The sequence below is a fragment of the Rhinoraja longicauda genome, chromosome 10 (assembly GCF_053455715.1).
Source record: "Rhinoraja longicauda isolate Sanriku21f chromosome 10, sRhiLon1.1, whole genome shotgun sequence".
NCBI classification, from domain to species: domain Eukaryota; kingdom Metazoa; phylum Chordata; class Chondrichthyes; order Rajiformes; family Arhynchobatidae; genus Rhinoraja; species Rhinoraja longicauda.
In genome coordinates this window covers 59,858,002-59,881,841 of record NC_135962.1, presented here as the reverse complement: position 1 = coordinate 59,881,841, position 23,840 = coordinate 59,858,002, and the positions used below count along the sequence as shown (strand labels likewise).

Below are 23,840 nucleotides of genomic sequence, written 5' to 3'. Positions count from 1 at the left end.
TTAGGAAAACAGGTCCTTTGGCCCAACTTGTCTATGCCGACCAAGATTCCCCATTCCCATTGGCCCACGTTTGGCCCAATCTCTCTAAATCACTTCTCTCCTTTGACGTGTCCAAATGTAGATATTGTTATTGCCACTGCCTCAACTACGTCCTCTGGCCCATATACCCATCACCCTCTGTGTGAACAAAATGGCCCCTCAGGTTCATATTGAATCTTTCCCCTCACACTTTGTTTTTGTGCCTTGGATGGTATTGAGTTTGAGTGTGGTTCTGGCTGTTCCATCCTGCCAACAGTATTTTATTGCCTTCCTGACCTAATCCAGGCTGCTTTTCCCTCTCGTAAACAGCATCAAGTGCCACTTGTTCAACCTGAACACCGGGTGGCGCCGTCAGCAACGGCAGCCTCGCCAACAGTCTGTCTTTTCGTCTTTTTTGTTATTTTTAGAGTGTTTTTAAAAGTTTGTGTTAATGTTCTCTGGTTTGTTTTATGTGGGGGGTTGGGGGAGGGGGTCGAGGGAAACTTTTTTTCAATCTCTTACCTTGCTGGAGATGCGATTGTTTTCCGGATCGTATCTCCGGTCGCTCTGCGGCCTAACATCGTGGAGCTGGCGGCCTTGCTCGAGACTGACTTTGAGCCCCACCGCAGGGCCGTGGACTTACCATCGGAGCCTGCGGTCCCTTGCCTGGGATCGACGCTCCAACCGCGGCCTGCGGATTTCACCATCGAGGAGCCCGCAGTCTCGGGTAGAGACCGATGTCGGGAAGCTGCAAGCCGCAGGAGGTTTGACCAGCCCCGGCCCGGGGTAGATCGCCCGGCGTGGGGGAGCTGAGATCCCCCTGATACAAGAGCTTGATCGCCCGAACGTGGAGGGCCTGACCGCTGGCTACGGGAGCCAAGATCGTCCCATCAACGGAAGGCTTGAGACCCCCGACCGCGGGACCCCGAACTAAGAAGGGAAGAGATTGAACTTTTTTCTCGCCTTCCATCACAGTGAGGAATGTGGAGGAGTCACTGTGGTGGATGTTCATGTTAAAATGTATTTTGTGTGCCTTAGTGCTTTTTATTGGTATGACTGTATGGCAAATCAAATTCCTGGTATGTTGCAAAACATACTTGGCTAGTAAAGTATGATTATGATACCGTGTTATCTGTGGCTCTTTTAGTGGAACCTCCATCTGTCCCTCTTCATTTAATACTGAGAGAATAAAGGAGATTCCAGCATTTCCACCTCACACCTGTGAGCACACAATTATTTCCTGCTAATATAAAAGCACAACATGAATTTGTCCAGACAGTAGACAGCTGGCAATGATTCCACTCCGGAAGAGATTAGTCAAAGCTCCTTCTTCATCACATGAATGAATAAAGATGTTCATTAGTTATCTGTGTGTGTAGCAAACCCCCAAGCAGAAAGATGTTGTTAACTTCACATGCCCAGGCAGTGAATGCAGCAAATAATCCAGCTTTAGCTTTCCCAAACTACAGCGAAAAGCTTTGTTTTGTATGCTATCCAATCAAATCAGATAATACTACACAAAAGTACAATCAAGTCAAATTCAAGTACAACAGGTAGAGCAAAGGGGGTATGGGGAGAAGGCAGGAACGGGGTACTGATTGAGAATGATCAGCCATGACCACATTGAATGGCAGTGCTGGCTCGAAGGGCCGAATGGCCTCCTCCTGCACCTATTGTCTATTGATATACAGAGTGCGGAATATAGTTCTCAGCGTTGTAGCGCATCAGTTCCACAGACAAAGTCCAATGTCCTCATTTGGGTAGAGGAAAATCAGACAGTACCCTAGCTAATGGAAGGAGAGTTCAGAAGTCCGATAACGTGGGAGAACGCAGGTCAGGCAGCATCTCTGGAGAGAAGGAATGGGTGATGTTTCGGGTCTGAGGAAGGGTCTCGACCTGAAACGCCACCCATTCCTTCTCTCCCGAGATGCTGCCTATCCCACATTTTATGTCTACCTTTGAGAGAGAGGTTGCTGCCTTGCCACATATTACTAAACTCCCCATCCCCTTCGATCCGGCTTCGATCCTGACCACAGGTGCTATCTGTATGGAATCTGTACGCTCTCCCCGTGACCATGTGGATTTTCTTTGGGTGCTCCGGTTTACTCCCACACTTCAAAGACGTACAGGATTGTAGGTTAAATGGCTTCAGTAAAATTGTAAGTTGTCCCTAGTGGTGCAGGATAGTGTTAGTGTACGGGGCGATTGCCTGTCAGCATGGACTCGGTGGGCCAAAGGACCTGTTTCCGTGCTGTATCTCTAAAGTCTAAAGGTATGGATATAGGTGGAAGTGGAAATTCCTTCTGATCGGGTACATGAATATTAGTTTAAAGTGATGTGGACCAAACGTGGACAAATGGGGTTAACTCACCATGGATGAGTTGGGCCGAAAGGTCTGTTTCTGGGCCATATGACTCGCTGTGAGCCGTAACACCTTAAGGAAGGGTATATTGTCTCTGGAGAAGAAGAAAAATGATAATTCACAGGGCCTAAAGTGTGAGGCTATGAGCAATTACAGTAGAGGTTTACTCTTTCTGAAATATTGAAGAATAAGTGATGATTTAATGGAGATTTGTATTTTAAAATTGGGCGGCACGGTGGCGCAGTGGTAGAGTTGCCGCCTTACAGCGAATACAGCGCCGGACACCCGAGTTTGATCCTGACTATGGGTGTTGTCTGTACGGAGTTTGTACGTTCTCCCCGTGACCTGCGTGGGTTTTCTCTGAGATCTTCGGTTTCCTCTCACACTCCAAAGACGTGCAGGTTTGTAGGTTAATTGGCTTGGTAAATGTAAAAATTGTCCCTAGTGGGTGTAGGATGGTGTTAATGTGTGGGGATCGCTGGTCGGCGCGGACCCGGTGGGCCGAAGGGCCTGTTTCCACGCTGTGTCTAAACTAGACTAAACTAAATTGCTAAGAGAATGTGAAACAGAAAAAATGCTAAATATCAGAGGCAGGCCAGACCAGAGCTTTAAAAATACTTCTTTAAAAATACTTCTACTAAAGTATGGTAGAAATGTCACTTATATTTTAAAAAAACAGCAATGATAGCTCAGTTAATAATTTTAAATCAGAAATTTAAAGATGTTTACTTGACAAGTGACATGGAGCCATGGTAAGAGAGTGAATAAATGACACGGATCTGTCTTGATTTCATTAATCGGGAGAACAGGGCAGTCTCCCCTCATCATCCGGCACTCTGAAAGAAATAATCCAACGTACTTAAATATTCATGCATTGTCTATTTACATAGATACATAGATAGATGCATAGACAATAGGTGCAGGAGGAGGCCATTCGGCCCTTCGAGCCAGGACCACCATTCAATGTGATCATGGCTGATCATCCACAATCAATACCCCGTTCCTGCCTTCTCCCCATATCCCTTGATACCGCAAGCCCTAAGAGCTCTATCTAACTTTGAATGCATCCAGTGAATTGGCAGAGAATTCCACAAATTCACAACCCTCTGGGTGAAATTTTTTTTCTCCTCAGTTCTAAATGGCCTACCCCTTATTCTTAAACTGTGTCCTCTGGTTCTGGACTCCCCCAACATCGGGAACATGTTTCTAATCCCTTAAGAAAATTTACATGTTTCTATAAGATCCCCTCTCATCCTTCTAAATAAAAGTGAATAAAAGCCCAGTCGCTCCATTCTTTCATCATATTACAGTCCCGCCATCCCGGGAATTAACCTCGTGAACCTACGCTGCACTCCCTCAAGAGTAAGAATATCCTTCCTCAAATTTGGAGACCAAAACTGCACACAGTACTCCAGGTGTGGTCTCACTAGGGCCATGTACAACTGCAGAAGGACCTCTTTGCTCCTATCCTCAACTCCTCTCGTTGTGAAGGCCAACATGCCATTATCTTTCTTCACTGCCTGTCGTACCTGCACGCTTACTTTCAGTGACTGATGTACAAGGACACCCAGGTCTCGTTGTACTTCCCCCTTTCCTAACCTGACACCATTCAGATATTCAGATAGTCTGAAGAATGGTCTCAACCCGAAATGTCACCCACTCCTCTCCAGAGATGCTGCCTGTCTCGCTGAGTTATCCCAATGTGTCTACCATTCAGGTAATAATCTGCCTTCCTGTTCTTGCCACCAAAGTGGATAACGTCACATTTATCCACATTATACTGCATCTGCCATGCATCTGCCCACTCACCCAACCTGTCCAAGTCACCCTGCAGCCTCATAGCATCCTCTTCGCAGTTCACACTGCCACCCTGCTTTGTGTCATCTGCAAATTTGCTAATGCTACTTTTAATTCCTTCATCTAAATCATTAATGTATTAATGTATAATGTAAATAATTGCCTTTTCATTTCAAACCTCGTATAAGTACATTGGGCAGCGCAGTGGTGCAGCTCCTAGAGTTACTACCTCATGGTGCCAGAGACTCTGGTTCGATCCTGATCTTGGGTGCTGTCTGTGTGGAATTTGCACGTTCTTCCTGCAGCCGCTTGGGTTTTCTCCGGGTGCTCCGGTTTCCTCCCACATCCCAAAGACGTGTGGGTTTGAAGTTTTTTTTAACAATACAATACAATACAATATATCTTTATTGTCATTGTACAGGGGTACAACGAGATTGGGAATGCGCCTCCCATACGATGCAATAATTTAATTAGCTAGTCAGTATTAATTTAAACAACCCAATGAAACAAATTAGAACAGTTTTAAAGCAGAATAAAGTGCAAGTAGGTCTGTGCCGGATCACTGTGCAATGTGACCATCCGGCTCAGCAGGATCGGTTCATAGCAGCTATGGCCCTGGGGATGAAGCTGTTCCTGAGTCTGGAGGTGCGGGCGTAGAAGGCCTTGTATCGTCTGCCCGATGGAAGGAGTTCGAACAGACTGTTGCAGGGGTGTGAAGAATCAAATGGCTTCTGGTGTGTAGGGAGTGCATGAGAACGTGGGATAACATAGAACTATTGTGAACAGGTGGTCGATGGTTGGTACGGATTCCATGGGCCGTAGGTGCGTAGGAAGGAACTGCAGATGCTGGTTTAAACAGAAGATAGACACAAAATGCTAGAGTAACTCAGCTGGGCGGGCAGCATCTCTGGAGAGAAGGAATGGGTCTGAAGAAGGGATCTTGACCCAAAACGTCACCCATTCCTTCTCTCCAGCGATGCTGTTTGTCCCACTGAGTTACTCCAGCATTTTGTGTCTATCTTTGTTGGGCCGAAGGGCCTGTTTCCATGCCTGTATCTCCAAAGGAAATGGATCAGCGGTCCAATAAAACATTCTGTGTTTCTATGTTCCTATGCTTGGTTGGTATAATGCCTTCAGAATGTATGGAACATGGCAAATGTATATTTTGAGAGGTAGAGATTTATTTACAAGACACAACCGACTATTTATGCAATGAGACTTTAAACTGCAAGCTCCAAACTGTCTGCTGAATTTTTATTTGAAAAGCAGGCACATCACATAAATCTGTTGTCCAATAACTTCAGAATCTAAACAACACATTTGGAGAAAACACCATGTTCCATGGATACAGGACTGTTGGAGACTTAAAATATGCATTAAACTAGGTTTGTAATTCCTGTGTTGATGGCTGACACAGTTCAAGTTTTAACGTTGAAAAATAATCCTCTATTTTCAAAGAATTTAGAACATGGACTTTGGTGAGACCGCATTTGGAGTATTGCGTGCAGTTCTGATCATCCCATTACAGGAAGGATGTGGGAGGCTTTGGAGAGAGTTTTGCACAGGAGATTTAGCAGAATGATGCATGGATTAGGGTGTATTAGCTAAGGGGAGAGGTAGGACACACTTGGATAGTTTCCTCTGGAACGCCCGGAGATTGAAGGGAGACCTGATAGAAGTATATAAAATTATGAGAGGCATAGATAGGGTAGACAGTCAGAGCTTCTTTCCCAGGGTGAAAATGTTGATGACTAGAGGGCATCGTTTTATGGTGAGAGAAGCAAGGTTTAAAGGAGATGATCAAGGCAAGTTATTTTACACTGGGGGTGGTGAGTGTAATGGCAACTTTCCGACTTTTCCAATGACTTCATCTCCAATTGCCATTACTACACAGGGAGTCGGAGTAATCTACGCAGACCCAACAGAACAGATCTTCCAGTCGTTATTTCCAGTTTAATTGGTTGTTTATTGAAGTAGTTGTATAAACAAGGAGATGAACATACCAGGCTTTCTTTATTTCGTATACAAGTTGTAGCTGGCTGCTCTGTCCCAGGTCTGGTCCCAGGTCTCAGGTCTGTCCAGTCGTAGGTCTGTCCAGATGTTGGTCTGTCCAGGTCTGGTGAGAACTGTATGCTCTCCCTCCCTGTGTTTGCCACTCCCTGGCCCTTATGCCCACCACCACCCTGTGCATCTAATGACTGCCCCCAAGTGTCCAAAATAATACGGCAAGATATATCTAGACAAAATAATATAATATGCCAACAGTAGCTAGTCTAAACATAAATGGCTCCAACAGTGAGTACCTGGAACACTCTTCCTGGGGTGGTGGTGGAGCAGATACGATGGTGGCGTTGAAGAGACCTTTACATGGGCACATGGATATGCAGGGAATGGGGAGGTATGGATTATTTTATCGTGGCATCATGTTCGGCACAGACATTGTAGATTGAAACCCTGTTCCTGCGCTTTACCATTTTATAGAGGCTGAAATCTTAAAATTCCCGCTCCAACCACAGTACTGAAACTGCACTCCTCAAAATCTCCAACGACCTTCTCCTCTCCTCTGACGCCGGTAACCTCAACATTCTCATCCTCCTCGACCTCAGCGCCACCTTTGACACCATCAATCACTCCATCCTCCTCACCCGACTTGAAACCACCTTTAACATCACCGGCACTGCCTTCTCTTGGATCAAATCATACCTCTCCGACAGGCACCAGTTCATCTCCATTAATAACTGCAAATCCACCACCGCTCCCCTCCTCCAAGGTGTCCCCCAAGGTTCTCGGCCCCCTCCTCTTCATCCTGTACCTGTTCCCCCTTGGTCACTTAATCTGCCGTCATGGTCTCCAATTCCACTGCTGCGCCGATGATATCCAGCTCCTCATCTCCACCAAGTCAATCTCCACCGCTACACACTCTACCTTGACAAACTGCATCACTGAAATAAAATCTTAGCTTCAAACCAATTTCCTCAAACTAAACTGTGACAAATCCGAAATCATCATCATTGGACCAAAAATGCTCACCAAATCCACCCACAACTTCACCCTCAACATCGACGGTTTCTCAGTATCCACCTCCCCTCACATCCGGAATCTTGGCATCATCTTTGATCAAACCCTCTCCTTTGACAAACACACTAAACACATCACCAAGACAGCCTTCTTCCACCTCAAAAACATCGCCCGTCTCCGTCCATCCCTGTCCTCCACAGCTGCAGAAACCCTCATCCACACCTTCATCACCTCCCGTCTGGACTACTGTAACAGCCTCCTCCTCTATGGTTCACCCTCAAAAATCATCAATAAACTCCAATACATCCAGAACTCCGCTGTCCGTCTACTCACCCACTCCCCGACCCGTGACCACATCACCCCCGTCCTTTACAAGCTCCACTGGCTCCCCATCCCCCAGAGAATCCAGTACAAAATCCTCCTCATGACCTACAAAGCCCTCCATAACCTGGCCCCATCCTACCTGACTGACCTCCTCCACAGACACGCTCCCACCCATACCCTCCGCTCTGCTGCTGCTAACCTCCTGTCCCCCCCCATCCGGACCAAACTCAGATCCTGGGGGGACAGCGCTTTCTCCATCACTGCTCCCACCCTCTGGAACTCACTACATCAAACCATCAGAGACTCCTCCTCACTCACCACATTCAAAACATCACTTAAGACTCACCTGTTCAACACTGCCTTCAACCACTGACCGTCGCTTCTCCTTTTCCTTCCTTTTTTGTTTGTTTATTTATTTATTTTTATGTTTTACTTACTCTGTAAAGCGTCTTTGAGTTTCCAGAAAAGTGCTATACAAATGAAATGTATTATTATTAAAACCATGGGGCAACTGCGGGAAAATGGGAGTAGCCCAATATGAAGAATGGGTCGGGATGGACGTGATGGGTCGAAGGGTCTTTCTCCGTGCTGTACAGCTCGATGACGCCGTGACCATTCGAGGTCGAAGTCAAGAAACACTTTTGCACAGGAATAGGAATGAAAAACTGAGACCCGCCTCAGGGAAGGGGCCAGTGACATTGAAGCTTGATAGGATTTCTGTAAGTTGGGGTAATCCAGAGATGTGGGGCAAGGTTTGGTAAAGGGACGGCAAAAGATGGCAGCCAAGGTCCTATTGACCGGCAGATCTGGTTTGCAGGTTAGGTGGACACAAAATGCTGGAGTAACTCAGCGGGTCAGGCAGGATTTCGGGAAAGAAGGAATGGGTGACGTTTTGGGTCGAGACCGTTCTTCAGACTGATTCGTCGGAGAGAAGAGGAGAACTTCTTCAAAGTTGGCATACCTTGAGGAGATTTCGCAGTGGAGCGGCAAAATGTGTAGGAGAAAAACTGCAGATGCCGTCTGAAGCAGTCTGAAGAAGGTGTAGATCAATCATATTTATCTCTGTCTAGATAACCTTCACCACATATCCTATGCATGGTACACATTCCACTTTGTAATTCAGTGCAGGATTTAGGTAGGACTGGAGTCACTGACATAGTTTAAGAAAATAACTGCAGATGCTGGTACAAATCAAAGGTATTTATTTCACAAAATGCTGGAGTAACTCAGCAGGTCAGGCAGCATCTCAGGAGAGAAGGAATGGGTGACGTTTCGGGTTGAGACCCTTCTTCACCCATTCCTTCTCTCCTGAGATGCTGCCTGACCTGCTGAGTTACTCCAGCATTTTGTGACCTAGTTAGTGTGTAGCTTGTTTGGTTAGTCTGTTGGTCTGTTCGCTTAAGTGAGGAACACACAGGTGTGCTGCTCACTCGGCTTGGGTTTAATAAATGTTTTATGGGTCACCGAATACTTCGTAATGGATTGACTACAAAGCATGGTGTCAGAAGTGGGATGCGCACCGTGCATAGGATATGTGGTGAAGGTTATATGGACAGATAAATATGATTGATCTACATCCTTCCTCTTCAAGAAACAAATCACAATTAAACTAACATATAGTGGAGTATATATGGAAACACCAATATAGGGGAGTGCACTTTATGTTTGTTTACTTGTGATTTGCTTCTTGAAGCAAAGGCGGAAAGGATACGCACCTAGCTGACACTCTGTCACGGGCTCCTCTCAACACCTGTGCGAAACACCAGTCGAACGATGATGGTTTTGCTGTTATGATGGTCTCCTACCCCCCATCCTCGTGTCCCGACGATCTGGCAGCACAAAGAGCTGCAGATGCCACTCTACAGTCACTCACCTCTGTCGTCCGACGTGGATGGCTAGACGAGCAATACAGACTACCACCCCGGCTTCGCCCATTCTACCCTGTCCATGATGAACCGGTACTTCAGGATGGCATCGTGATGAAAGGACACAAGGCGTTCCTGCATCTCTGCAAAGCAAGTATTTTGGTGCCATCGGCAGGGGTCATCTCGGTGTGGAGGCAACGGTTCTGAGGGCAAAGAGTTTGTTCTTCTGGCCTGGAATGGCCGACGTTGTGCACAGGAGAGTCGAGTCCTGTGCGGTGTGCGACAGCTTGGCGCCACACCAACCCTCCTCTTGCACCCCACGCCTGACTTGCCGTGGTCTACAGTTGCAACTGACATTTTCGAGTGGCGTGGCAATCAGTACCTGGTCTTAGTTGACTCGTTCTCTGGTTGGTTGGAGATCGACCTACTCCGCAGTCCCACCTCAGCCACGGTTGCTGAGAAGCTGGCACGCCACTTTTCTGTCCACGGGGCTCCTGTCTATCTTCTCTCCGACAATGGCAGCCAATTCACTAGCCAGCACTTCAAAAACTTCGCCAAACGCCGGGATCTCCGCCACGTCACCAGCAGCCCAGACTGCCCGCAGTCCAACGGTTTGGCCGAACGTGCGATGAGAAGTGCCAGACAAGTGATGGAGCGATCCCATCGGGCCGGTTCCGACATCTATCTCGACCTGCTCAATTTACGAAACATCTCTCGTGATTCGAATCTGGGTTTCCCTGCCCAGCGCCTTATAGAAAACATAGAAAACATAGAAAATAGGTGCAGGAGTAGGCCATTCGGCCCTTCGAGCCTGTACGCACCGCCATTCAATATGATCATGGCTGATCATCCAGCTCAGTAGCCTGTACCTGCCTTCTCTCCATACCCCCTGATCCCTTTAGCAAAAAGGGCCACATCTAACTCCCTCTTAAATATAGCCAATGAACTGGCCTCAACTACCTTCTGTGGCAGAGAATTCCACAGACTCACCACTCTCTGTGTGAAGAAATGTTTTCTCATCTCGGTCCTAAAAGACTTCCCCCTTATCCTTAAGCTGTGACCCCTGGTTCTGGAGTCCCCCAACATCGGGAACAATCTTCCCGCATCTAGCCTCTCCAACCCCTTAAGAATTTTATATGTTTCTATAAGATCCCCCCTCAGTCTTCTAAATTCCAGCGAGTACAAGCCCAACCTATCCAGTCTTTCCTCATATGAAAGTCCCGCCATCCCAGGGATCAATCTGGTGAACCTTCTCTGTACTCCCTCTAAGGCAAGAACGTCTTTCCTCAGGTTAGGAGACCAAAACTGCACACAATACTCCAGGTGCGGTCTCACCAAGGCCCTGTACAACTGCAGCAGAACCTCCCTGCTCCTAAACTCAAATCCTCTTGCTATGAATGCCAACATACCATTCACTTTCTTCACTGCCTGCTGCACCTGCATGCTTGCTTTCAATGACTGGTGCACCATGACAACCAGGTCACGTTGCATCTCCCCTTCTCCCAATCGGTCACCATTCAGGTAATACTCTGCTTTCCTGTTCTTGCCGCCAAAGTGGATAACCTCACATTTATCCACATTATATTGCATCTGCCATGCATTTGCCCACTCGCCTAATCTATCCAAGTCACTCTGCAGCCTCCTAGCATCCTCCTCGCAGCTAACACTGCCACCCAGCTTCGTGTCATCCGCAAACTTAGAGATGTTGCATTCAATTCCCTCGTCCAAATCATTAATATATACTGTAAATAACTGGGGTCCCAGCACTGAGCCTTGCGGTATCCCACTAGTCACTGCCTGCCATTCTGAAAAGGACCCGTTTATTCCTACTCTTTGCTTCCTGTCCGCCAACCAATTTTCTATCCACCTCAACACTGAACCCTCAATACCGTGTGCTTTAAGTTTGTACACCAATCTCCTATGTGGGACCTTGTCGAAGGCCTTCTGAAAGTCCAGATATAACACATCGACTGGTTCTCCCTTTTCCACTCTACTAGTTACATCCTCGAAAAATTCTATAAGATTCGTCAGACATGATTTGCCTTTGGTAAATCCATGCTGACTTTGTCCGATGATTTCACCCATGCTGACTTTGTCCGATGGATATGTCCAGGCAGACTCGCACTGCGATACCTGCAGCCAAGCACATGCTACAACCGCAGGTCCGTGTCCCTCTGGTGGTCCAGACACAACTCCAACAATGCCGTGACACTCAGAGAAAACACAATGACAGGTCTTGCACACCGCTTCCCCACTAAACAAAGGCCAGGTTGCCCGCTTGCAAACGACAAAAGGCTACGTCCGGCTGGGAGTCATTCAAGGCCCTACGCTCTTACCTGGTCCATGTTGGTGATGGCACCTACAGACGTACCCGGTAACACCTTCGTCCAATCAATCAGCCAGTGCCACCTCAACACTATCCTGACTACACCACTGTGTCTCCTCCACAGCCCGACGGCTCGAGGTCCAACAGTTCTTGCCCCACGGCCCCACAACTGCCTGCTGACCCCGGTCCAGGTGCCTCGCCTGCTGCTTCACCTCCCCGGCTGCTGCCGAGGTCTCCATCCTCACCCTCAACACTGACCAGACCTGCTGTGCTGCTCCCTTCTCCTGTTCAATCCTCGGTGAGACAAGGTGGCGGCTGGTACCGTACACGCAGGCCGCCTCTGCAAGCCGAACCCGCAGTACAATGACTAGTGCAAGGACCGTGTTTGAACTGTCGGTGAGCTGTCTTCTCACTTGCAGCCTTCAGCGCACTGTACGCAACATAAAGTGCCCTCCCCCTATACTGGTGTTTCCCCATATACTCCACTATATGTTAGTTTAATTGTGATTTGCTTCTTGAATACAATACAATACAATACAATACAATATATCTTTATTGTCATTGTACAGGGGTACAACGAGATTGGGAATGCGCCTCCCATACGATGCAATAATTTAATTAGCTAGTCAGTATTAATTTAAACAACAACAACCCAACAAGCGGAAAAAACTTCTACATTACCGGAATCCTTTTCAATGGCAATCATAACTGTAATTCAAAAAAAAGGGAAAGACCCTTCAAAAGCATCGTCGTATAGACCAATATCACTGTTGAATGCAGATTATAAAATAGTTGCCAAGCTTTTGGCAAAGAGACTGGCAGAATTTTTACCTAAGTTGGTTTAAGAGGATCAATCTGGATTTGTCAAAAAAAGGAGAATATCTGATAATGTAGCAAGATTTATAAGTATTTTACATTTAGCACAGAACAGAAAGGAATTAAGCGTAGCAGTTGCTTTAGATGCTGAAAAGGCGTTTGACAGGTTAGAATGGGATTTTTTATTTAAAGTATTAGAGAAGTATGGATTGGGGAATGGTTTCATTAACTGGGTAAAAGCTCTTTATAAACAACCCAAAGCCAAAGTAGTGACAAATGGCCAATCTTCTCAACCATTTAATTTGGAAAGATCTAGCAGACAGGGATGTCCCTTGTCACCAGCTCTATTTATATTGGCTATTGAACCTCTGGCAGAACTAATAAGATCAGATTCAGACATTAAAGGATTTAAAGTTAATCAGGAAGATCACAAAATTACTTTATTTGCAGATGATGTCTTAATTTGTCTTACTAGACCATTGGAATCCTTAAGAAAATTATATTTCAGATTGGAAGAATACGGGAAAGTATCAGGATATAAAATTAATAAAGATAAAACTGTAATAATGCCTCTTTTTGAAGGCAATTATGACCAATGTAAAAGAGAAAGTCAGTTTAAATGGCAAAAAGAAGGCATTAAGTACAGGAGTTAAAGTAGATAATAAGTTAAATAATTTGTATAAATTAAATTATAAACCACTAATAAAAAAAAATAGATGAGGACCTGAAGAAATGGATGAATCTTCCAATTACATTGATAGGGAGAGTGAACTGTATTAAGATGAATATTTTTCCGAGGATACAGTATTTATTTTCAACACTGCCTATACCTTTGCCAAATAATTTTTTTCAAGAATTGAACAAAATTGTGAGGAATTTTCTTTGGAAAGGTAAAATGCCAAGAGTGTCTCTGGAAAAATTAACATGGAAATTTGAATTAGGTGGACTGCAATTACCAAATTTTAAAAATTACTATCTGGCAGCACACATTAGTTTTATTTCATCCTTTTATCAAGAGGGTGGAAAAACAGCATGGGTTAAAATTGAAATGGATAAAATAAAAGAGTTATGTCCAGAAGAATTTATATATAAATGGGAAGCGAAGCTATTAGTTAAGGATAAAGAGTCACCTTTGCTAAAACATTTAATTAATACATTGTTGAAAACAGTTAAAGTTAATGATAAAAGATTTTTTTTAACAGCTAAAACTCCATTAGTAAAAAATAGATTATTGCCGTTTGCTTGGAATAATCAAATACTACAAATCTGGGAACAGAAGGGTATTAAAAATATAGGAGATTGCTATGAAGGAAATAACTTTTTGACATTTTCTCAATTGAGAAATAAATATCAAATTCCAGGGAATAGTATTTTTTTCTATTATCAATTACAATCTTTTTTAAGGGAAAAGTTAGGTAATTCAATGTCTCTATTTCAGATTAAAGGAATTAAATCCTTGATTCAGGGCAAGGGAATAAAAAAAATTATATCATCAATGTATAAATTATTACAAAAATCTAGTCCAAAGATAGGAATTCAAAAATCAAGACAAAGATGGGAAACAGATCTTAATATTATCATTGATGAACCAAGTTGGGAAAGACTGTGTTTAGATAGTATGAAAAATACTATTAATGTGAGATATAGTTTAGTACAATATAATTTTTTACATCAACTATATTTAACCCCGAAAAAATTAAACAATTTAAAACCAAACTCATCTGAAATTTGTTTTAGATGCAACCAAGACGTGGATACTTTTTTACACTCTACATGGGCATGTCCGAAGGTAACTCCTTTTTGGAAAGACCTAAAAAAAAATTGGAACAATTGATGAATAAGATCATACTATTGGATTCAAGGTTGTTTTTATTGGGAGATACAAAAGGAATATTACCAAAGCTAATTTTAGATAAACATCAGGAAAGATTTCTCAAAATAGCAATAGCAGTAGCAAAAAAATGTGTAGCGGTCACTTGGAAAGATCAAAATGAAATAAGATTTGAAAGATGGTATGCAGAAATGCGTAGTTGTATCCCATTAGAAAAAGCAACGTATAATCTGAGAAATGGATATGACTTCTTCTTGAAGGTGTGGAACCTATTCATTTTAAAGCTAGGATTAAGAATTGGAAGTATTTAAATTCAGGATTGTTTTGATACCTTTAATAAGAATTTAATAAGAAATTACCTGGAAGTGTCTCCTTCTGGACTCCAGGTTTCTTTCTTTCTCTCTTTCTTTTTCTTTTTCTTTTTCCTTCTTTTTAACTGGGGGGTGGGGGGAAGGGGGGGGGGTGGGAAGGGAGATAATACAGAACAATACATGTATAATCGAATTTATAATGTAGTTATTATTGCTTACTATGAAATGTAACATGTATGAGTTCTGTTAAAACTTAAATAAATGTTTTAAAAAAACAAAAAACAACAACCCAATGAAACAAATTGTAACAGTTTTAAGACAGAATAATGTGCAAGTAGATCTGTGCCGGATCACTGTGCGATGTGACCATCCAGCTCAGCAGGACCGGTTCATAGCAGCTATGGCCCTGGGGATGAAGCTGTTCCTGAGTCTGGAGGTGCGGGCTTAGAAGGCCTTGTATCGTCTGCCCGATGGAAAGAGTTCGAACAGACTGTTGCAGGGGTGTGAAGAGTCTTTGTGGATGCTGGTGGCTTTTCTGAGGCATCGTGTGTTGTAGATGCCCTCCAAGGCTGGTAGCTGTGTTGTAGATGCCCTCCAAGGCTAACAGAAGAGGAAGGATGTAGATCAACCATATTTATCTCTGTCTATATAACCTTCACCACATATCCTATGCATGGTACACATCCCACTTTGTAATGCAGTCCAGGATTCAAGTAGGACTGGAGTCACTGACCTAGTTAGTGTGTTGCTTGTTTGGTTAGTCTGTTGGTCTGTTCGCTAAAGTAAGGAACGCACAGGTGTGCTGCTCACTCGGCCTGGGTTTAATAAATGTTTTATGGTTCACCGAATACTTCGTAATGGATTGATCACAAAACAGAAGGGTCTCGACCCGAAACGTCACCCATTCATTCTCTCCCGAGATGCTGCCTGACCCGAGTGGTTTGAAGGTGAGGTCTCTGTAAACGGAGTGAAATGCCACTGAGTATCTTTGTATTATGCTTGCTCTTACAGATCCCTGTTATGACAGGTGCCTTCATGGATTCGCCCATCGACGAATGCCACACCGACTTCTCCCCCTTTAATTCCTCGACCAACATGAATGAAGCCTCCTCAGCGAACCAGCCCGAGGAACCCGCCCCTCCCTCCAACGATGCCATCTGGTTATGGATTGCCATTACGGCCACCATCGGCAACATTGTGGTGGTCGGCGTGGTGTATGCCTTTACCTTTTAGGTGAATCAGGCGACCCGAGGCGCCTGCCTCCAGGTTAGAGGAACTCAGCGGCCTTCCAGCTCAACCCTCCTTCTCATTGTGCATGCTATGATGGTGATCACGCCAACTGTGCCTGCTCGCAGTCACCTGACAATCAACATGTGTCAGCCTCTTCAACTAGAGCTGGGTCTTCTCCGCGAGATGAGCTCTGGTCTGCTGCCTTTCAACAAAGAAGCCCTTGTGTAAAGAACAATAACATTTGTCTGTTGAAAGAGCCTTTCCTGATGGAACTCACGATGCAGTTTTTCACCACTCAAGTATTCAGTACATTCCGATAATCCAACCATTTGGTGACAGTGTTGAGCTTCACTTTGAGAATTAAGACACTGCAATAGGTTGACTTTTGGAATACTATAGATTTTCTTTTTAAATACAAGTCAATTTTATCCAAGGAAAAGAAGTTTGATGGAAATCAGATTCAGATTGCCATTGGTTTTTATTGAGGTCAACTTGGTTCCCGAGCCATGGACAATTCATGGGTGCCTATGTATCATGAGACTAACGGGGGTCAAGTTAGAAATACCAAAAAAACAAGTTTGTGAGTTGGGGGATGGCCTCTAGGTTTTGGCAGGGTTTAGTTTCAATTCCCCCTGAATCACAAATGTTTTTGTGTCAGTAAGGTTGGTGAGAATTGGGTTGTATCTGAGGATTCTGGTTGAGTGCTTGAGAGCTGGGCTTGTGTTCAAGCAGAGGACCAGTGGGTTGTGCAGAGGCAGGGAGCACCGGAGGAGCAGTGGAACACATTCCCACCATGTCCTCTCGATGTCACCCTCTCACACCTGTGCTGAAGATTGGCAGCGTCGAGGTGTCGTCACTGGCTACGTCGAAAGGCCAGTGGGGAATGTGTGAAACTGCCATTAAGGACCTGTGCGGAATCGCCCGCCCGCTGCCAGTACAGAAAATGCAGTTAATTCATCAGTTACAATGCAATCCAGCAGGACAAAACGAGGTAGAAAGAGATCTCCAGCAAGTGCACAGGTTAGACAGCTGTGCCTGAGTCAGCACCTACCCTTACAATGGTCAGTGAAATCAATGGAAATTAATATTCTTCTTCTTGGGCAGTCTCTCAGGGTTGCAAACAACTTGTTTTCATTCCAGTTTTATAGGTTCTAGGTTGCCGGATGAGAGCAATACGGAACCCCCAGCCTCTGCAGGACGGGTGTGATGGGTGGGGTAGTCAGGAAGTGCCGCCTTTGCTTGGCCTTCCGTGCGCTCCCATCTCGAGACTCAGCCTGCACTGTCCGGTCCTTCAGCGGCCCCCCGTCCTACTGTGTCCGGGCCTACAGTGTCCGGGCCTACAGTGTCCGGGCCTACAGTGTCCGGGCCTACAGTGTCCGGGCCTACAGCGCCCCCCGGGCCTAATACGGGACAAGACTAGTCCCATATGGGACAAACCAATTTAGCCCAAAATACAGGATCTCTCGGCTAATACGAAACAGTTGGCAATCCAAAGTCCATGTCTCAGGCTTGAAGAGGGACCAATGCTCTCTGGAGCACCATGTGCTTTGAGGTGCCTATTATAGGCAGTCCATGTCTCACAGGCGTCTGGTAGATCATGAGCTTTGAGATACCTGAGTGAAAAGCAACAAGACACACAACCACATAAGTTTAGTTCAGTTTAGATTAGAGATACAGCATGGAAACAGGCCCTTCGGCCCACCGAGTCCACGCCGACCAACGATCCCCGCTATCGCGGATCAACACCTTCCTATTCCCTCTAGGTGAAAGACGTTTGGGTTCAGAGGTTAATTGTCCCTAGTGCGTAGGGAGTGGATGGGAAAGTTGAACAACATAGAACCAGTGTGAACGGGGTGATCGATGGTGGGTCGAAGGGACTGTTTCCATGCTGCATCATTCAGATCAATCCAAGATGCAGACAGCGAAGCCATTAATCTAAGACTATGTACCTAGACACGACAATAGACAGATTGAGGATATGGTGTTGAATTCATGTGACACCTCTCTTATATTAATCCTTCTGTTAGGAAAATAATCCAGACTTCAAGGCTTTCATCACAATCACAATCATACTTTATTAGCCAAGTATGTTTTGCTACATACGAGGAACTTCATTTGCCGTACAGTCATACCAATAAAAAGCACCAAGACACACAAAATACATTTTAACATGAACATCCACCACAGTGACTCCTCCACATTCCTCACTGTGATGGAAGACAAAAAAAAGTTAAGTCTCTTCCCTTCTTTGTTCTCCCGCGGTTGGGGGTCTCGAGCCTTCCGTTGACGGGACGATCTTACTCCCGTGGCCGGCGGTGTTTGGGCCCCAGGTTGGGGTTGGTCGAAACCTTCTGCATTCTTTGGAGCTTCCCGACATCAGTCTCTACCTGAGACTGCGAGCTCCTGGATGTTGAAGTCCGCAGGCCGTGGTTGGAGTGTCAGTGAGCTCCGGGAGGACAAATTATAAAAGGACCGGACAAGCTAGATGCAGGAAAAATGTTCCCAATGTTGGGGGAGTCCAGAACCAGGGGCCACAGTCTAAGAATAAAGGGGAGGCTATTTAAAACAGGTGAGAAGAAACTTTTTCACCCAGAGAGTTGTGGAGTTCTCTGCCACAGAGGGCAGTGGAGGCCAATTCACTGGATGAATTTAAAAGAGAGTTAGATGGAGCTCTAGGGGCTAGTGGAATCAAGGGATATGGGGAGAAGGCAGGCACGGGTTACTGATTGTGGATGATCAGCCATGATCACAATGAATGACGGTGTTGGCTCGAAGGGCCAAACGGCCTCCTCCTGCACCTGTTTTCTATGTTTCTATGGGATCACGGGATGCCGGATATCCATGTTGCTCCCCAGTCTTCTCCCAATTACTCGCAGTTGGTCAGTGAGAGGCAGCTGGGAAGAGCAAGGTCCCAGCCTTGAGCTGCGTGAAACATGGCAAAGGAAGGGGATATGTAGCCAAGGAGGGGAAAGCTTTAGGATCAGAGACCTTTCCCCTCCACAATCCTTATTTGGTCATATTGGACTGAAAAGTCTAACTGCAGGTGTCTGGAAATGTGCAGGAAAGAAAACTGCAGATGTGGTTTAAATCGAAGATAGACACAAAATGCTGGAGTAACTCAGCAGGTCAGGCAGCATCTCTGGGGAGAAGGAATGGGTGACATTTTGGGTCATGTCCCTTCGTCAGACTGAGGAAGGGTCTCGACCTGAAACGTCACCCATTCCTTCTCCCCAGAGATGCTGCCTGACCTGCTGAGTTACCCCAGCATTTGGTGTCTGGAAATGTTCTATTTGTCTATGTGTCGTTTAGTAAAATTGTGGAAGGAAAGCGCAGAGTTTGTGATGGTGGTAGAAGAGGCGTAAAATACGCCAGAATTCAGAGATAGGATAGGGGGGACGGGACACGATTAAAAAATAGGTAGTGGAACATCTGTGATAGGTTTGAGAGAGATTTTATATAGGCTTTGATAATATCTAACCCCTGTACAGATTGTAATACAATTTAGTGGCGACCTTCTATTTAATGGGCCAATTGCCGTTCTACAATCACTGTTCTATACTGATGATATCTCCTGGTTTTGATGTAATTGTATTAACGTGGCTCTTTAATAATTCTCAAACTGTTCTATTTTCTTCCTGTTCGTTGTTCAGATGCTGTAGATTTTTTTACAATGAAGTTTTTAGAACCGGGGTGAAAATCGAGACTGTGGTGGTCGTGGATTGAGTGGGGATGTCAAATAAATGGTTCTCTGTGATGGTGTGGTTTCTCAGTGCATCCTCCACTCGCGGGAAATTCCAGAAGGTCGGCGGGTTTGGGAACTAACTGATCTCCCCTGGAGCGGGTGACAGGAATCTTCGACTCTCCCACTTGATAAAGAGACATTAAGGTGTGCAGGCAGATTAGTAAATGCCCTGCGCCTCACCCTGCCGCCCCTGGCAACGTTATCAGCTGACATTGGAATGGACACTTCCTCCCTCCCTCAGCGGCTAGAAGACACGCCAAGCCCAGGTGCCACGTTAGGTAGAAGCAGTGTTGCCAACTGTCCCGTATTAGCCGGGACAACCAGTATTTTGGGCTAAATTGGTTTGTCCTGTATGGGACCGCCCTTGTCCCGCATTAGGCCCGAGGGGGGGGGGGGGGGGGGGCGCTGTAGGCTGGAAGGGCCAAATGGCCTCCTCCTACACCTATTTTCTATGGTTCTGTGTTTCTGTCTCCCATCCTCAACTCCCCTATTTCTATTTGAGCCCCACTATCACCCCTTCCCCCCACATCCCTCCCTCTGATGGCTGACTTTAACGGAGCGTCACAACGGCTGGGAAGGCGGATGGATGAAGGCTGCAGCAGAAAAGGATCCCCGGTCGTCTTGGACTCCATGCCACTGGATCCTGACCCAGATCTGTCAAGGACCGTGTGGTGGCTGTCTGTGCACCAGTCTCCCCACGTTAAACAAAGTCACGCACAGGCGTCCGACCCTATGGAGAGGACAGTCACACTCGCTTCCAGTGACCACCGATGATGATGACCTGTCCAAATGCCTTTTAAATGTTGCGTTAGTCCCCGCCTCAACTACGTCCTCTGGCAGCTCGTTCCATACACCCACCACCATTTGTGTGGAAAGAGTTTCCCCTCAGGTTCCTATTGGTTTGTTTTATTGTCACATATACCGAGGTACTGTTTAAATTTTTCCCTTCTCACTTTAAACTTATGTCAGGAGTTCGGAGTCAAGAGGCAAGAGTGTTGGGTCTTCCCCCTCCACTCCCTCTGGCAAACCAACAATTTTAACATTTTTTCTCCTGTTATAATTTTCCAAGGCGTCAAACTTCTCCGCCCTCTTTTTGCTTTCAATTGCTGCCGCAGTAATACTATCTTCATTGTTTTCCACTCTAGATTTTAACATTTCATATTCCATTTGTATATCATCAACTATCACTGTTTGAAAATTCTCCTCCATTTTTTTCAGTCTTATGCATCCATTGGTGTCCTTCCTAAGTACTTTCACTTCATTTTTCATCAATTTGTTATCTCCTTCAATTTTCTTAAGCCTGTTAATAATTTCTTCAAACATTGTTTTAAAGTTAGTTTCTTGTCTAATTTGATTCTTTGCAAGCTTTACCGATGTCTCTGTATCTTCTTGATTTCCTTTTTCCTCGTTTCCACTACCACTGCTAATGAGGTCTCCCGTTCCCTCATCCTCACTCGTGTCCGAAGCTTCAGACACGACTTCAGCAACCTCTCGGCGAACAGTGCGCCCTCTTGTTAGCTCGCGAAGACACCGTTGTGTTTCGCCCCCAGTCGAAGAGTGCTTCCTGGGCGTAGTAGACTCCAGCTTCGCACCGGAGCCCTCCCCAGACACTCCGCCTGCTGAGGGCTCCCAAAATCTAGGCCCCTGCTCCATCTGGACTGTAGGCCTACCTTCGATTTTTTTTCTTGATTCCTTTGCTGGATTTCTTTGCTTCTGTGGCAGTTGTATTCCTCTTTTTTCTTTCTTGCAAGGCATCAGTACATTCTGTATACTTTTAGATTTAATTTAAAGTACATGATTTCCTGTAGTACATCTTTTTTTGGCAGTTTAGGGCTTTATTTTCGGGAGTGCTGAAAAGTTATGTCTGCTCAGACAAGCATTGGACACGCCCCAATCAATTTTTTCCAAGATTGGATAGTGACCTGTCTGGGAATACATAAACAAGGTGTGATGGAAATAGAAATAGAAAGAGCACACAGGGCTCTAAGACCGAAACCTTTGGCTAATCAAAAGCCAAGATCTGTTTTGATTAAATTCCTAAGATACCAAGATCGAGAATTGGTTCTGAAGTCAGTCGGGAATAACATAAGAGCGGGGAAACCAATAGAGCATGAAGGTACTAAAATAATTTTCTACCCAGACATCAGTAATGCCTTGTTGAGCAGAAAAAGAGAATTTAATAATGTAAAAAATATTTTATGGAAGAAAGGTTATAAATTCACTTTACTGCACCCGGCTACTTTGAAGATTACGACCAACCCTGGAGAAAATAAATTTTTCAAAGACTTTGTCCAAGCACAAGATTTTGCTGAAGAATTGCCATGGAGAAAAGCTCAAGAAGACTTAATGAATGATTGTTAACTCTATTATCCGTTTCAACAATTTTGATATTTTTGACACCGTGTTTGAATTTTTGTTGACAAGAATTAAGAATATAAAACCAAGATAAGATAAATAATGGTTGTAACCCACTTCCTAATGTATTCTATTAATAAGATCTGTATACTATAGAGGGGACTAATTGGATTAAGGATTGTTAATTTTCAGAAGTGCTTGATATATCGGGGTGGTTGGAGAATATGGATGCTCCACCATAAATCATGGGCACAAGTGTGGTATGGACCACACCTCGTATAATAGAGGGAGGTAATGTTGTTAATCTCTTATTTATTAACAACATTAGAGGGAGGGCTTACTTTTCTATCTTTCTTTTTTCTTTTCTGTTTTTGTACCTGGACCATGGAAGGGAGCACACTGAAATACGGCGCAATGTAAATATCAGAAGAGGTATCAAGGTAAGGAAGAAGGAAAAAAAGGAATGAATGGATAAAACATTAAATTTTTAAAGTTATAATGTGAATGGGTTAAATGGACCGATAAAAAGGAAGAGAATTTTAACACAGATGAAAAAATTGGAAGTGGATATAGCTTTTTTACAAGAAACACATCTAACGGAAAAAGAACATCAAAAGTTAAAGAGAGATTGGGTAGGAAGTATGGTAGCATCTTCTTTTAATTCAAAAGCAAGAGGGGTTGCTATCTTATTTAAGAAAACGCTACCAATTAAGATACAAAATATTGTAAGTGACCCAGTAGGTAGATTTATAATGGTACATTGTCAAATTTTCTCAGAATTGTGGACTTTAATGAATATATATGCACCAAATACAGATGATGAGAAGTTTGTGCAGGATACCTTTTAAAATCTAGCGGAAGCACATGAAAATATATTGATCGGAGGAGATTTTAATTTTTGTTCAGATCCAGTAATGGATAGATCATCAAGGACAATGACAAGGACAAGAGCAGTGAAGATAACCTTGAACTTAATGGAAGATCTAAATTTAATAGATGTTTGGAGGAAAAGCCATCCTAGGGAAAGAGACTACTCCTTTTATTCCAATAGACATGATACATATTCTAGAATAGATCTATTTTTGATTTCAGCTCAATTAAGGGGTAGAATAATACAAATAGATTATAAGGCTAGATTGTTATCGGATCATTCACCATTATTAATTAAAATTACGATGCCAGATAAAGAACAGTCAGTGTATAGATGGAGACTCAACTCTTTACTATTGAAAAGGCAAGACTTTTGTGATTTTATTCGAAGACAAATTGGATTATTTTTGGAAACAAATTTAAATTCAGTTAATGATAAATGTATTGTATGGGATGCAATGAAGGCTTATTTGAGAGGCCAAATTATAAGCTACTCATCTAAGATAAAGAAAGAGTATAGGAAGGAATCTGAAAGATTAGAAAAATAAATCACCGTACTAGAAAAAGACTTACAGAAAGTTTCTTCAGATACGAAAAAAATACAACTTGCAAATATAAAATTTCAATACATACTTACAGAACAGAAAAACTAATATTACGAACTAACCAAAGGTATTATGAATTAGGAGAAAGAGCGCACAAGGTATTGGCATGGCAACTGAAAGAAGAACAAATATTAAGAACAATAAATTCAATTAGAACAGATCAAAACATTATTACTTATAACATATAACATATAACATATAATAACTACAGCATGGAAACAGGCCTGTCCGGCCCTACCAGTCCACGCCGACCACTCTCCTTGACCTAGTCTCATCTACCTGCACTCAGACCATAACCCTCTAATCCCCTCCTATCCATATACCTATCCAATTTACTCTTAAATAATAAAATCGAGCCAGCCTCCACCAC

The 23,840-nt window shown here is 44.3% G+C and overlaps 1 protein-coding gene across 1 annotated transcript in view; it reads left to right on the top strand.

Annotated features, from left to right (window-relative positions):
- The window catches only part of LOC144597497 (uncharacterized protein C14orf132-like), a 55,852-nt gene extending 36,206 nt beyond the window's left edge, over window positions 1–19,646 (top strand). Inside the window, exon 2 of the mRNA XM_078406963.1 lies at window positions 15,680–19,646. Coding sequence (XP_078263089.1) covers window positions 15,680–15,901 — 222 coding nt within the window. The 3' untranslated portion in view covers window positions 15,902–19,646. The remainder of the gene's footprint in view (window positions 1–15,679) is intronic.
- The last annotated feature ends 4,194 nt before the right edge of the window (window positions 19,647–23,840 follow it).